This window comes from Lepidochelys olivacea (genome assembly GCF_965140295.1).
Source record: "Lepidochelys olivacea isolate rLepOli2 genome assembly, chromosome: 4".
NCBI classification, from domain to species: Eukaryota; Metazoa; Chordata; order Testudines; family Cheloniidae; genus Lepidochelys; species Lepidochelys olivacea.
In genome coordinates, this window is record NC_140414.1 from 118,079,408 (window position 1) to 118,096,175 (window position 16,768).

At 40.3% G+C, this 16,768-nt stretch overlaps 1 protein-coding gene across 1 annotated transcript; it reads left to right on the plus strand.

Moving 5' to 3' along the window:
• The first annotated feature begins 1,561 nt into the window (after positions 1–1,561).
• On the plus strand, positions 1,562–14,801 carry QDPR (quinoid dihydropteridine reductase). The gene is made up of 7 exons (XM_084625849.1): positions 1,562–1,747; positions 2,311–2,403; positions 3,877–3,973; positions 6,258–6,398; positions 9,241–9,349; positions 10,803–10,886; positions 13,879–14,801. Exons 1-7 carry the CDS (start codon positions 1,652–1,654, stop codon positions 13,982–13,984), a joined length of 726 nt encoding a protein of 241 aa, XP_084481975.1. The 5' UTR covers positions 1,562–1,651; the 3' UTR covers positions 13,985–14,801.
• The last annotated feature ends 1,967 nt before the right edge of the window (positions 14,802–16,768 follow it).

Here is a 16,768-nt window from a genome sequence, read left to right on the forward strand (position 1 = left end):
CCTGAATACATTCCAACTCAGTTAATTACAGTGGACCTAAATTTCACCTGCAGATTCAGTTGGTTACTTAATCTTCTTTTATCTAATCTATATGTACATATTCTTATACCGTGCCCATCATCAGAGAATAAGATCACCTGACAAATTTATTAAAAGGAACAAACATTTCCTGCCCTAAGTTATTATGTAGTGTTCTGCTTAACAGCTGCTGTCATCAGAGGTATCTGCATTTTGTTGGTAAATTAACATATAGGGATATAGGTTCATTGAATATGCGATAGACATTTAAGTAGGATGTAATGATTTGAGTTGGAGTTTGACCAAGATGCCTTTATTTTTACATGAAGTGCAATGTGGGGCCAGTAGTGACCATGAGGGATTGGGGGGAACTTGGTTTTACATCCCAGCCACAAGACAGTACTGTCCACCACAGCACAGTGCTCTCAAACATGCCTCTTGGGCACTGGCTTAGTACTGAGTGACTGTCTCCTCCTGAATTTCCAGCACCATTTGCACCCTGGCTTTTCCTTGTATTGGGGCATTAACGTGTTGCTTGAAAGACCCTTTTATTTTTAACTAAAATAAGAAAGTTTCTGCTGCTGCCACTAGTCTACAACGACGCCTAGCCGCGTGGGAAATCTGTGTAGGAGCGCAAAGGCAATCCACCGAAGGGAGGGAAATGATCGAGAATGCACATTCCGCCTGCGTTATACAAGGACTCTGTTGCACAGCGCTGTCTCAGCAGCATTTGATAGATCCATCCATGGTGTGCAACCGGGCGTCCTTATTTAAACCACCGTTGCCGGCACAGAGTGCCCCAGGCAAGCAACAGCGGGGTTTGGTGTGCCTTGCGCCAATGATTACAAGGGGGTGGAGAAGCAGAGAGTTTTATTTGAAGCTTTAAATAGGGACACAGGGAGACTGGGGCGCAGGATTTAAAACAGCTTAGAGACAAAAAGAAAAGGAGTACTTGTGGCACCTTAGAGACTAACCAATTTATTTGAGCATGAGCTTTCTGAGCTACAGCTCACTTCATCGGATGCATGCCGTGGAAACTGCAGAAGACATTATGTACACACAGAGACCATGAAACAATACCTCCTCCCGCCCCACTGTCCTGCTGGTAATAGCTTATCTAGTGGGGTGGGAGGAGGTATTGTTTCATGGTCTCTGTGTATATAATGTCTGCTGCAGTTTCCACGGTATGTATCCGATGAAGTGAGCTGTAGCTCACGAAAGCTCATGCTCAAATAAATTGGTTGGTCTCTAAGGTGCCCCAAGTACTCCTTTTCTTTTTGCGAATACAGACTAACACGGCTGTTACTCTGAAACCTAGCTTAGAGACAGGTTACACCTTACAATTTATGCCTTTTTTATGCCTGGAACTTAAACCGAAGGCCCCCCGCCGCAGGGCCGCCTTGTACTGAGCCCTGTCCCGTGGGAATTGGTGCAGCGTCCCGACCCCGCGCAGCTTCTCAGCCAGCCTAGGTGGCGGTGGCGAGCGCGGAAGCGGGAAGCGAAGGGGGCCCCTCTGCCTCCGGTCCGGCGGCCCGGCAGGGAGGCGGAGCTGCTGGGCTGGGCGGGCTCCCGGAGCCTCTGGCAGCCGCAGGCTCAGAAGGCGAGAGGGAGCCGGGCGGGCGGCGGCCGGAGCATGGCAGCGGCGGCGGAGGCGCACAGGGTGCTGGTGTACGGAGGCAGAGGGGCCCTGGGAGCCAAATGCGTGCAGTATTTCAGAGCCAAGCACTGGGTAACCACCGGCAGAGCGGGCTGGGCACTTGGTGCCGTTGCTGCATGGCTTGGGGTGTGTTCTGGGAGCAGCTGCCTGGGGAGGAAGCGCTCTCCAGTGTATCGCAGCCCTGCACCGCTCTGCGTTGCTTCGGCCCAGCGGCCAGGGCTCCCCCCGTGCAGTGACCTGTGAATCGCAGAGCTCCGGAAACTGTCGAGCCCGTGTAAATCTCGCCCAGACTCAGAGCGAACTCCTCTCTCTCCTGCCAGAGGAAGAGATTTTCAGCCCTTCCTGGCAGCAGCTAATCCCCAAAGAGGAGGACGGCTTCCTCCCCGCGAAGGCGTAAAGCTCGGCAACTAGTTTGCAGCTGGCCAATTGCTGCCTTCTTTGCAAATCATCCAGTGCATTGGTTTTTCACCCCAGCTGTGAAGTGGGCAAAGTACAGACTTTGTTATTAGAGAATAATTATCATGGTAGCCACTGCCTGGCTCCTTAAATACTTTAAAAAAAAGGTAGTTATTTACTGATAAATGATCCATTTAAAAATTAAAACTCTCTTTGTTGTCCTTGTTTGTTGTTATCAGTGGGTTGCCAGCATTGACCTAGCAGAAAATGAAGAAGCTAATGCCAATGTTGTTGTGAAAATGACGGACTCCTTCACTGAGCAAGCAGATCAGGTGACTTATTCATTTTCCTTTAAGTGTTGTAATAAAGCTTGTGGTATCAAGCTTTGGGGCAGCTGCTTTGCATTAGGAAGGTGCTTGGGCAGTTCTTTCAAGTGTTGAGAAAAGCACTGGGTCTCTAAATGTCTTTGGGACTGGAGTATGAAATCCTATCTAGAATAGACTATAGAATAGACTGCCTTGCTTTGTTTCTTATAAGCTGTTTCCCCGTGGCCGCACAGTTAGGTCATCTTCAGCCTAATACCTGGCTTCCCAATGGTTAAGGCTATCATCAGTGTATTCATATTTAAAGAAAACAGAGTTCTCATTTACTCTTGGGATTACATGGAGCCTATGTATATGTATTATTACATTCAGAGAGCCCAGGGACACCCTCCTTTTATTAAAACCATATTTATCTTTAAAATCTGTATCTGGGTAACAACAAACTATGTAGACTCCCTACTCGGGCACAAGAACAAATCCGCACAGACATACCCCTGGAACCCCGATCTGGGGTATTCTGTATGCTACCCAAGATCCATAAACCTGGAAATCCTGGACGCCCCATCATCTCAGGCATTGGCACCCTAACAGCAGGATTGTCTGGCTATGTAGACTCCCTCCTGTAGGCCAGTAGTTCTCAAACTCTTGTACTGGCGACCCCTTTCACACAGCAAGCCTCTGAGTGTGAACCCCCTCCCCATAAATTAAAAACACATTTTTAAAATATTTAACAGTTAGAAATGCCAGAGGCAAAACGGTATTTGGGGTGGAGGCTGACCGCTCGCAACCCTCCATGTAATAACCTTGCAACCCCCTAAGGGGTCCTGACCTCCAATTTGAGAACCTCTGCTGTAGACAGAATCTGAAAGAATTTTGCAAATCTGTTATTTTTTATAAGTTTCACAGAGATAAAGTTCAGTGCTAATATATATATGAAGCCCTACACTTGGGAGAGGAAACAAAAATACGGTAGGCTAAAAGTATAAACTCTCAAACTTTAAGCTTATAAGCAAGGTTGTAAAGTATACTCCCAAGCTTTAGGGTTACGCAGAAACTTTACCAACAGCGAGGCTAGTCCATTATCAGATTTCTTTCTTGCACCTTCGTTCTGTGTTTCTGAACAGTACAGTACAAAGGGAAGGACTATTGCCTGAAAAGCAGTGTCCCAAGAGAAACTCAGTGTTAGTAGGTAGTAAACTAAGGGCCTGATCCCTGAAACTAACTGATCCTGCAAGCCTCACTCATACGTTAGTTCCATTGACATCACCTAGCACTTGGTTGTCTTTTAATCTGTTTTCAGTATTCAGCATTGTTGTTTTGCTTCCAGTGGGTAAAATCATAAACTCTAATTTTGAATAGCTGCTTACATCACCATGTGTGCAACATAATTTAAAAAATTACAATTTAAAGGCTGGGTATTTATATCTTCTTCAATGCAGTATTTTCAGAATGACTTTATAACTTCTTTGTTATCTATTTAAGGTGACAGCAGATGTTGGAAAACTTCTGGGTGAACAGAAGGTGGATGCTATCCTATGTGTAGCTGGAGGATGGGCAGGTGGCAGTGCAAAAGCTAAATGTAAGCTCTTTGTTAGTAGCATACTTACAAACACATTAATGCAATGGGAAGAAAAAGTCATGGTAAGAGGTAGACTAAAATCTCTCCTTTACTGTGATCACACAGAAAGGGAGCTAATAGCTCCACCCAAATCAATGGGAGCTGGAACACCTCTAAGTGCCTTTCATAGCCTTTTCTATTTGATGGTTTCATGTGATTAATAATCATACCTTGTTCTAATGTAGCATTTTTCATCAGCACATCTCAAAGTGCTTCACAGATGAGATCAGTATCCCTAGCCCCATTTTACAGATGGGGAAACTGAGGCATAAAGAGGTTAAAGTGACTTGCCCAAGGTCACTGGCTGAGCCTGGAATAAACCCCAAGTCTCCTGAGTCCCAGTCTAGTGCTCTATCTACTAGGCCACACTACCTTCCAGAGTCTTCAGTGCTGGTGTATTGTGGCACTATACTGTTGCATCCTGACAGGTTTTTATGTAGTGCCTAAAATAGCATTTTTAAATGGATGCAGGTCTTCAAGTTTAACATTTAAAATGGCTTTTTACTGAGCTCCTAACATTTCATAATAGCCAGAATGGAATTTTTCTAACCTAGGTTAGGGTACCCAAAATTATTAGCCTTGTTTCTGGTCTGGAGTATATAAAGCAGCTGGTGGACCCTCCCCTCCTCACCCCATACAAACATACAAGGCAAAGGTGTTTCTTATTTTTAAAGGCAACATAGGAAGATGACATTCACTCCTGTTTCATAAAAAAGAAAATATTTGTGCGTGTCTGTTATAATCCAACACAATGCAGTCAAACAGTTTAACTGCTGTATATGAGATAACACATAGTACTATCAGTTTAAGTTATTGACAGTCAGGATGGGAAACGTCTTGGGATGGGTGGTCATCCTGTCTACTTCATGCCATTAATATGTGTGTGTGTGTGTGTTTTAGTTTTTATGGAAATAAACATCTTAAATGCTAAAGATATAGGTATTCAATATTATTATTTGCTTAATCTTAATTTTTCTTCCTCTGTCCCCCAATAATATGTTGCTAAAACTAATGATTGCTGAATTGATTTTAAAATTCTATTTTCATTTGAATTGACTAGCTGTAATACAACAACTCTTCTTTTTTTTTTTTTTTTTAATTGAAACTGCATGCAGGCCAGTCCTTTAGAAGTCTTGAGATTCTGAGCCTGTCTAGGCAGCAGTCATACAGTCCAGACCGCCTGTAGGCAGATGGAGCCCCTGCTTGAACAATAGTCTGATGAACAAAAGATGTGTTTCCCACCAATTCCTTTATGCCTTGGAGTTTTCCATCCACTAGGTCCAGTCTTGCATAGCTTATGAGATCTAACAAGACCAAAGCCCCTGGGAAAAAATGGTTGTGGTCCAGCAGTTACAGTGTTGTTTTCCATGAAATTTCAGGGAGTAAGCAAGCAGCGGTTGAAATAAAAGCCTAGGTTTTACATAATACTACAGAGCACTATCCAAAGATCACCACTGCAGACATATAATATTTTAGAGCAGTCTTTGAGATCACAGAAAAGAAAAAGCATATAGAGCATTTGGTTTTCTCAGGTGGTCACCCATCCAAGAACTAAGCAGACTTAAAGCTATAGTTTATGGAAAACAGCGTGACTTTATTTTATACAGCTTCTCTCATACAAACTCTAACTGGACTATAGAGTTAAATAATACAGTTACAGAGTTAAAAGAATAAAGAGTGAGACCTTAAGAACGATAGGCAAGGAGAAGAGTTGTTTATCCTGCAGATGAAAAGATCGTTCTAGAAGGTAAGAGCTGCAGAAGAGAAGGCTCTCTCACCGTCACAGGTGAGACTATGCAAAGGGACAGAGAGAGGAAGCTGATGCAAGATAAACACAAGAGGAGGAAGTAAAGAGAGCGACAGGGTCTTTGACACTGATGAAAGCAAAGTCAATGGGAGTTTTAGAAATGAGGGGAGTTTTGAACGGGGTCCAGAAATCAAAGGTGAGCCAATGGAACTGGCTGAGGTTAGGGGATATGGTCACACTTGTTGTAATGAGAAGTCAAGTAACAGTATTGTGCACGTGCTGTTGAGCAGGAACTTGAGGAAGCCAAAGAGAATGGAGATACAATTGGCAAGGCGAGAGGCGCTGAAGGCATTGATGAGGATTGCAGCAGAAGTGGGATATATGAAGTGGCGTAAGGCAGATTTGCATGCTGCTGTTTTAGTCTGTATGGTGGGGCACAAGCTAGAACTAGAAGACTTTTGCTTTCTAGGTAATTGACCCAACTATTTTGTTTTTCAGCTTTATACAAAAATTCTGACCTTATGTGGAAACAGAGTGTTTGGACGTCAACTATTTCCAGTCACTTAGCCACAAAACATCTGAAAGAAGGAGGCTTATTGACTCTGACTGGAGCAAAAGCTGCTTTGGCTGGAACTCCAGGTAACCAGCAAAATGTGGTGTTTGCTTTGACACCAACAATAATTGTTTTAATTATTCCTATTTGAGAAACAACAGTTTTACTCCCTTAACATTTCTTCCCATATTATACATATGGTAAACTGCTGTTTGAATCCCTTGAGGAAAGTTGTAACTTTGCAGTTGGCAATCCAAAACCCATGGCAAGTATAGTGTAAGAAAGAAAGAAAATCTGTTGCTTAAATACTAGATGTCTGGCTTTGGTGAAATCTTTTTTAGTATACCAAGCAGTCAGAAGTGCTTGGGAAATAATGAAGAACAACACATTAAAAATTTTAGGTTTAACATTGCAAACCCTTAGAGAAGGTTAAACTCCATATTTGCTTTCCTGGAAGGCAGGGTTCTTAGGTAACTAATTTTTTTTAAAGTCAGTGATGACTCAGTTGTTTTTATTGAACATGGTCACCCTGCTTGTGTTCTGAATCCAGTTCACCTTGCTTCAGACATAGATAAGCTTGATGACCTTCAGCCTCTGTCTCCATTAGTTGTTTAGTATAGACTTTGTGACATATACCTTGTGATCTTTGATCTCATTCCAGTTTTTCTTGCTCTTTATAGAGAAGAAAGTCTGAAAGCAATTTAAAAAACACAGGTACTAGGGGACTGTGGGCATGAAGGGTGACGACAGAGAGGTTAACATCCATTAAAGTCTGCAAGATTTATCTGAGATTCAAATGAAGTAACTTCCATTTGGTCTCTTATATTAGTGTTACTTTGCTCTGTTAGATATCTGCAACAATATTCTGATGTGACATAAGAAACTTTAAAAGTTAAAATGATGGAATGGGTTGTAAAGATAAGGGGTAGTGCTTCAAAGCTATGTCTGAAAACCGAGCTAAAGGAATTAACTGTTACCATTATGTTCTAAGAAAGTATACTGTGTTTTGTAATTAATGATTTGGCCTCTATATTCGCATGTTTAAAGCGGCATCTAACGTAGTCTGAAGATAAAATTGTTATTACTGAGTGAAAAGGTTGTTTTGTTTCCTTTTTGCAACAGACTGACCATGTACTGTTACAAATGCAAATAGGTGAACTCTTTGGAATAATTCTGTGACATTTTGTTAGGGAAGAGAATCAATTTAATTTGCTTTCATGTTTTGAGCAGGATGGTTTCAATCATTGTGGATTTTTAGGACAAGCAGTGCTGTGGGAAAACACATGAACCTTATTAAATGTGAGGAGGAATTGGGAAAGACATTTGCACGAGTTGAGCAACAATTATCTTCTGACATTTTAGGCTTGTTATTTATTATTCATAATTATGGAAGTCTAGCTATTCTTGTTTTTCAGTAGACTCTGGAAACAATTTTCCTATTTAAGTACCGTAACTTTATTGGCAATCGCCTACAGCAAACTGGAAAGAAAAAATAAATAGAAGAAGTAGAAGGGGCTCAGGGATGGATGGCAAAGATTGAAAGATTGGGACTATTTGGTTTACAAAGGAGACAAATAAGAAGGGATATAAGGGATACAAACAACAAATAGTAAAGAGAAGGTAAATTGTCCACTTCTATTTAGGCTTTCTCTTAATACACAAAAAAAGGAACATTTAGAGAAACTGTAGGGCAACACATTTAATATTGATCAAAGGAAATACTACTTTGCACAATGCATAACTAGCCCGTGGAACTCATTATTGCAAGATCTCATTGAGTGCAAGAATTCAGTAAAATTCCAAATAAAGTAACAGGCATTTATAGGGATAGTGAAAAACATATCCAGTTACATTAGATAGTATAAGGCATTTGTTTTTGGAGAGAGAAACTCTCATGCTTCAGAACCTAATTCAGCTAGTAACTAATAAGGGTTAGGAAGAAAACTGCCCATAAGGGAAGTTATTTAATGACTTTCCACTGTGGGGTTTCTTGCAACTTCTGCCAAAGCATCTGGTAGAGGTCTGTGTCAGACATGCCAGTACACAAAACAAGGTGGACCACTGGACTTATCTAATATGGCTGTATGTATTTACCCCTGATTCTGCTAACATTTAAGCACTTGTTTACTGTTAAGTATGTGAATAGTTTCATTAAAGTCTGTAGGTCTACTTGTCCTTAAAGTTAAGTACATGCATCAGTGTTTGCAAGATTATGGCCATAGATATATCTGCAGCGGGGTAAAAAAAATTTTGGCTAAAAAGGCTGATTTGATGATTTTTAAAATTTGTGTAGATTTCACTCAAGTATTCATTTAGAAAAAAAAACAAAAAAAATTGAAAAAATGAAAACATTTCATTACAACATTTCCTAAACAGAGTGTTTTGATTTTTGGAGGGTTTGAAACAGCTTTTTTCAAAACTCTCTTTAATTTTTTGTTTTAAACATTCAAAACATTTTAAATGGTCAAAATTGAAACAAAATGTTTTATTGAACCTGAAACAATTTTTTTTCCAACTTTTTTAAATCGCCAATGAACTGAAAAATCTGTTTTCTCAGCTCTAGATATATCTTCTCCGGGTGTCTTTTTAAAGGCAAGTGCTATAACACTGTGTTCAGATCTCATGGCACACAATCTGTGAGACCAACTAAACGAATCTTAATTTTTAAAAATATTTTTTTAAATTCCGAGTTTCTAGATAAATTGAGCTCTGTGATAGCAACGCAATTCCTTTGTCACGGGTAAGTTCTTCTAAAAACGTGTATACATTTGTGCAATGTGCTATAAGACTGATTCTGTTCCAAGATTGCTGCAAGTGAATATAAACCTTCCTTTCATTAAATAACATAGAAACTTTCACTGTCTCCTTTTTATACAACTATTGTCAGTGAGATAACTTTTTGTAATCTGTTTTATTTCTAATTGTTAGGGATGGTTGGGTATGGCATGGCAAAAGGAGCAGTACATCAGCTTTGTCAGAGTCTAGCTGGTGCGAACAGTGGCTTGCCATCTAGGTCTGCTGCTCTTGCTGTTCTACCGTAAGTGGTTGCATAGTTACCTGTGCTATTGCATTGTTTAATTTTAAAGTATGGCTGTAACTGAGTGACACATGGATGTGCTTCTTTTCTGAGGCCCCATCTACACTACAGAAGTAACAGTTTAAACACGGTTGTGGTTTCTCAAAGGAGGGACCATCCCTCTTCAGTAGTCTCTAGAGCATACCTAGCATGTTATAGGCATTACCATCAACAATAAATAACATTTTTTCTTTCCTGTGCAGACAGAAGGAATCATTGTTACAACAATGTTAGAAAACCATGATTTAACCTTGACAGATGGTTAAACCATATTTAAATATGGTTATTTTGTAGTGTAGATAGGAGTCTAAAAGTGACACATTAGAAATGAAACTGTTTAAAATATGTTTTTTTATTTGAAAATGTATGTGAAAAAAGAAAATAGTGGAATGTTTTATTTAGCTGAAAGTGCTTTTGAATGTTTGCATTCACTATTCCTTAATTTTGGTTTGGGCAAAGCCGATGTCTATCAAACTTTACTTCTGAATACCAAGTGGTGTTTAGATGAGGAAAATATGTCTTGCCAAACTTTTACCTTTTTGAGATTCTTTCCCATAGAAATGTAGCTTCTACTGTAGTGCATAATATTATATATCCTCTTGGTAGAGTGACTTGGGCAGCAAAAGTAATTGTCCCTTGAAGACTTGTGACTACAAAAGGTTTAGTTCCTCTTTTCCCTGCTACAAACCTACTAACATTTATTATAAGTTGGCTGCCTGCATTGGAAGAGGGGTGAATGAATTGGCTGGCCTAATAGATATACAAAAGATCTAACTTCTGTGATTCCCTTTGATAACCTAGTTAAGGATTTGAGTATTTCCTTTCCAGGCTTGTGTGAAACATAGTCTTTGAAGATTGTCAGTGCTCAGAAGTACTGGAGAGGGGCTTAAAAATGCTGTCTGAACTCATTTAATTGCATCTCACCCTCTTCTTTACAAACTTCTCCACCTGCATTTCTTTTTGGACAGGGAATGACAACATACAGGATAGTTGAATAATTAACACCTGGCCCTGCAGAGTACCACCAACAGTCAGATACCAAGTTCACACTGGTCTCCTGGCTACTGGCCATTCCAAACTTGCATAGATGCCTTGAAAGGTTTTGGTATTGTATAAAGTTTGAAGAGAGTAACAGTTAAGGGTGGGATTTTCAGCAACGTATAAGTGACTTAGGCATTTTTGAAGATCCTACCTTACAAATATCATCATATTTAATTATATAGATTTAAAAACTTAAGACTGATGATTACATGCTGTTAGAGACATACAGCTTTCAAGAGAAATCCATCTAACGTTTGGATTTCAGTGCCCTGTTCTGCAAGTTCAGCATACACTAGAGCAAAGGACGGAAGAGCAGACCGCTCTTATCAGAAGCATGATGTACAAATGAAAGGCTTATCTCTCTCAATTGCAGGGTTACCTTGGATACACCAGTGAACAGGAAATCAATGCCTGACGCAGATTTCAGCTCCTGGACACCCCTAGAATTCCTTGCTGAGTGAGTACATGCACAATGACTAAACAATTCCTAGCTCTCCTTTTAAAACAGCTGGGTTTTTTTTTTTTTGCATCTTCCCTTCTTAAAAATAGGCAGTCTTGTCACTCGGATTTGGATGTTTCCGTGCACCCCCATTTTCTGTACCTTGAAGTTAGGTTAAGCTTATAGGGCCAAATCCTCAGCTGGTGAAAATTGGCATAACTCCATTGACCTAAGTGGCCCTGCATTAATTTACACCAGCCCTGAGTGTTTTTAAAGTCAGCAAGCCTTTTAAAGCATGCGGACAATTAAGTTAAATCACAAACAGCTGTGTCAGACATAAGCAGTCTGGTTTAAAGGTGAACTGTAAAGAGAAAGGTGTTTATGCCCTTTACTGCTCGTTTTATATTGTCTTAAGGTAGATGTAGTTCCCCCTCCTTCTGTGTGCCCACTTCCTCTCCCCAGAAGTGCTATTGTCTGCTTATTTCTTGAGTAATATCACTCAATCAAGTCCTCACGGCTAGATCTGTGGAGGGTCAGACCCAAATGAAGCTGCAAGATGAGCTGCGGATTTCTTTGCTCCATACTGAGGGGTAGAGGCTCAGCCTCTTCTCCTTTGCTCGGCCGAGGGTAGAGCTCTGCAGCTCATTGGTGCTGGCTTTGTGGCATTATTCAGAACAGGCCCTTCAAAGATCTTGCCAGAGAGAGGGAAGTGAAGGCATGATATAGGATTTTCTTTTGTTTAAACAGCAACATTTTTTTGGGGGGGGGGGGGGGGGGGAAGAAGAGTGGAAACCGATCCAACTTCATACATCATAAAGGGCACTGAAAAAAATCTCTCTAGTTTTGTAGTTTCCCTTTAAACCTGCGGAAGCCAGGGCACTTGGAATTGAGGCTGAAGCTGTGTCCTTCACAGCATGTCTGTTTTGACTCTGGATTTCCTTGCCTTTTGGAGTGCTTTCGTTGGGCCTTCCATTCAGGGATGGTTTTAGGCAGAGGAGGCCTAGGCAGCTGTTTGAGTTGCCTTATTTAAAGGGCCACTGCCAACTTGACATATAGTTAGTTTAAAAAAAAAAAAAAAAGTACTTTCAGTTATTTACCCACACTCCTGAGACCGTTTGGCAAAATGCTGTGGTTTTACAAACATGTTCCTAATTTTAAGGGCTGTTTTAATTTTTTTTTCCTCTTGTGAGAGAGGCTCACAAACAGGGGAACTGATTGTACATGTGAAACTGACTGCACAGAGTGATGCATAAAGTAAATAAATCGGGGGGGAGGGGGGAGGAGAGGAATAAACTATAAGCTGTTCCACTAGATTAATTTTAGCCATAGTGGGTAAAACAAGCCCCTCCCTCCACCCCTCCTTTTTTAAAAGAGTTAAACCAGTGCCATCAACTTAAAATCTTAAGTTGAAATTTTTATGAGTCAGTAATGATCACACTCTGTAAAAATCTCCATCACACTTCCTGGTAGAAGCAAAGACTATTTCCCTGTATTGTTAACCCCACATACTCAAAAATCACGAGCCAGGCCCCTCCAAATGATGAGATTATCTTGAAAATCATGCTTCCTTTAATTTGCCTTCTGGTTGCTGAGCCTGTAGAGTGCTAAAGATTTACTTCCTTAATGAAAGCTGAGATTCTCCCATAATCACTTGCCTGCAGGAGCTAGGGCTTTAAGAAAAACACCAAATATTGTGAGAGCTGGTGACAGTGCCTTCCTCTTGAGAATCCCCACAAGAATTCTCATACCATCTGGTAATCACATTCTGGGGCTTAGTGTGCCCCAGAATTCATTGCATCAGATTGCATGACCATTCAAAATGGCTACTGGGGACTGCAGAGCATGAGGATAGAGTATGGACCCTGAAGAATGCCTTGCATTCTCTGGATGAAATTGGACTCCTCCCTTCCTCCTCAAGCAGGTAACACAAGGCCTCTACAGCTCTTCCAATCTTCAAAATAGAGTTTAAATTGAGCGTAGGCAATGTGGTGGCCCACTGCTGATGGGTGAATTCGTCCCTGTGAGACTTCAAGTCCCACTGCTCCCCTCACAGCCCTGAAGAACCATTTCCACAATTGTGCAGTAAAGTGGTGTGATGATGGGAGAGAGTGGTTGAAGGGGTAGGCTGCCTAGGGAAGGAAAAAAGCTGAAAGAAAAGAGCACTAGACAAGGGAAAGAGCATGAGACCGAGAAGGATAGGGATGGGATAGAAAGGGAGGACATTGGAGGTGAAGGAAAGAGAGGAGGGAATTGGGAAAGACTCAGAGGATGATAATAGGGGGAAAATAATGGACAGAGAAGGGAGAAGAGCGAGAAGAGAACAAATATATGAGAAAGGGAAAGAAAAAAACAAATCACAGCTTTGAAGTATATTAACTTTATTTTAGCCATAATCTTCAGTGGAAGTTTGCCTCTGAAGAAAAAAACAGTTCTCTACTGGGATGCCAACAATATTTTTTGTTTTGGACCCCAATGTTCCTAGTCACCTTGATGACATCAGTTTCAGTAAATTTCTGTTGGATTACCTTTTATCTTCAAAATGTTTTTTTTCTAAGAAATTGAAATATTTTGCAAACTTTAGGAGCAGAATCGAGGTACAGTTATCTTCCACCCAAAGTTACCGTTTATTATTTATTATGTGTTTTTAAGACTGAATTTTCAGAGGTGCTGCACGCACTCTGAAAATCATGGTGATAGAGCCCAACAGGACAATAGGTGCTTTGTAGACAGATGAGAGACAGTTCTTTGCCCTGAAGAACTTACATTCTAGGCCCCGATCATGCCATCAGATCTTTGCGGGTGAATCCCTGTTCCTGAGCAGAACATTATTGATTTTGTGGGGCTCCATGTGAGTGTAAGTATCTGTCCTCGTGGAGACAATTATAAAGGATCCACACATAAAAAGACAACATACGGAGAAGGAAGTGGATATGGCAGGCTGACTCTATTTTTTTTTTTTTCACACCTCTTGCCTATTCACACTTATCATATTCTCATATTTTTTTAACAGAACCTTTTATGACTGGATCATAGGGAAGAACAGACCAAGCTCAGGCAGCCTAATCCAGGTGGTAACCACAGGAGGGAAGACAGAACTAGCTGCCGCACATCTTTGAGACTGATCAGTGTGATTGTGAAAACACAGCAAATGAGAAGGTTGTAACATTCTAGTCAAGTTTGGGTGGTCTTCTGTATCCAGTGATTCTATTACCTTGTTTGTGAAACAAGATGTTGACTAATGTTTCTCTGTTCTTAGATGCAAGCTATGTTCCTTTACCAAAAGGTATCCATTGTCTTCTCTATATATCAAGGCTGTAGATTTTAAAATCTTTAAAAGTCCTAATCTTGAGCATTCTCTAGGGGGTTACCTCTATTCTTTAAAATTAGGCAAACAGTGGTGGCTATGTATCAGAAATTGTGCTTAATGATGTGATGTACCTACATTTATAACTGTCAAGTTCTGTCTCAATTGTCTTTTGTGCAACTGTTTTTGTCCATTTCAGCAATATCGTTGTCTTCTAATATCCTAACTCTAGGTTTTTTTTGTTGGACAAGATATAAAATAAAATCACTGCAGCCCTACGAAAAGCCCAAACCTGCTACCCCTTTTCCTGTGAGTATTCTATACCAATTCAAGTTGTTCCATTGGAGCCAATGGGACTGAATAAAGGTTACTTGCACAAGATGGGGTTGCAAGATTAGAGCCCTTAAATTGCCTTAAAGCTTTCAAAAGGGCTGTCAGCCCAACAATTATTGTGGGGTGTTTTCTGTCCTAAATAATTGATTTACGATATTATAAATGTGTCTTGTGTAACTCCTGTTGGGTCTTTACTATCTGAAGGAGCAAAAGTGCCCTAAGGAAATATAAATAGAACACACAGACTATTGTTAGACTATAGAGGATTTTGGGCTAAATAAATATGTATTGTTTTATTTATTGGGTTGGTTACTTCTTTATAATCTAAATTTGTGGTGTAAGAGATTTGTACAGTGCTTCCAAAACAACTCTTAGCTCCCCACTTGAGATTATTGTGTACAGACAACAGGAATACTTTAAGGTCTCATGTTTTCTTTCTTATAGTGGAGTTATGGAAATGTTATAAATAGTTTCTTACTATAGAGAAGTAAGGAGAATCTAGCTTGGACTTGCCTTATCTCCTTTGTATCTGTTGTCTACTATCCAAAAACTCTCATTTGGAAATGAGATTTGAGTCAAGTAGAGGTCTCCGTGTTCATGTTCAGCACCCCCTGTCTGACACAGGACTGGGGCTGGACTTACAGCACCACTCAAATTCATAGGTATGGGCTAAGGTATACTGGCAGGGGTTCTCCAGAATGAGAAGATGGCTGGAAGTGTGGCTGGAAGATGGCTGGAAGTGTTGTCAACATCAGCTGATATTCTTTGAGACATTTTGCTTAGTGCACACATTAAAGAAGGCAGTATTTTGCCCACCCGCTTTCTCCGAGTAGTGTGGCACTGTGATCTCCTCATAGTTCCATTGCCTGAACCAAACCTCATGAGTTTGCTAGAGTTCTTAGGAGAAAACACCTTTCTCTTGGGGTTTTATGATATTTCTGGTTCTCCTGCTATTTAGAACCTGGACTGGAACAAATGTAAAATGATGAGGGTAGAGAAGATGGGGGCCCAAACTGAACTGCAGATATAAATTGCCCTGAACTTTTGAAATTCACATGAGGGTCTGAACTTCGCAGCGAGCTTTACCTCTAAAATGAGCTAATCCAAAACTAGTTTAGAATCTCTCTCTGCTTCTACCACATGCAGATTTGGATCTGAACTGCATAATTGGGCCCAATTCTTCATTATTTTTTTTTAAACTAATTCAATTAAATGTGGTCAGAATTTTTTTCCAAAAATGTCATTTGAGGACGGATCACGAGGCAAAGTAGCAACAAAAATAACTGCAAAGGATTATGTTAGAGAATATAAACTGGGAGAGCTACATGAGGAGATGTACTGTACAGCCTGTAATATTTCCCTGGACTACCATTTAGAAAGCCCTGTGCACAAAAAAGGAAATTGAAAAGGAAGCAACAGAACAGGGCTGAAAAGAATATGAAGAACTCTAAATATTGGAAAGATAATTAAGACTAAGAAAATCATGGGCTGCGATTTTGTTGTGGAAATTGCAACTTTCAGCATTCACTGAAACATTGCCACAAATTTGAGGGAATTAAAAAAATTGATACTTTTCATTGGTTAAAAGTATGATATTTTGCACCTATAGAAAACTGATGCACTTAGTCATGGTAAATTTGATTGATTTTTCCAGAGAATTTTATATAATAGAATCACTATCAAATATAATTGTATCAATTTCTGAATCATTTATGAATTGCAACTCTTAGTCAAGCCAAAATTATGCAGTGAGATCTTTTGTGGAAATAATCCACTTGCGTTTAGTGGGCTCAAGAATTTATAGCAGAATAACAACAGAGGTGAAAGGAATATGCTTTACTGCTCCCACCTCTTTTTCTCTCCCTCCCTGTGTCAGCCAGCCAGAGTGCAGCAGCTAGAGACTGTCTGTGTGGGAGGGAGATGTTTCATTCTAATCCTTGTGGTGTTCGACTGATATCTGAAAAATGTTGCAGAAGTCAATAGCGAATGTCACTTGTGACTTGGATGCCTGCCAGACACACTTATTCCTAGAATTTGACACACCTTATCCTAAGGATTTGCTCTGTAAACAGTGATCTAACAAGGCCAGCCTTTGAACACTAATGGTTTTTTTGTGAGAGAATTACAGAATCTTACAGAAGAATTGTGAGCAATTTTCAAGAATGCCTGTAGAGGGCAGAAACTTGCAGTACATGGGAAAGACCTCCTTTTTACTCCCCTGAATATATGGTTATTTAACAGGTTTTGAAATGCTCTTTTTGGC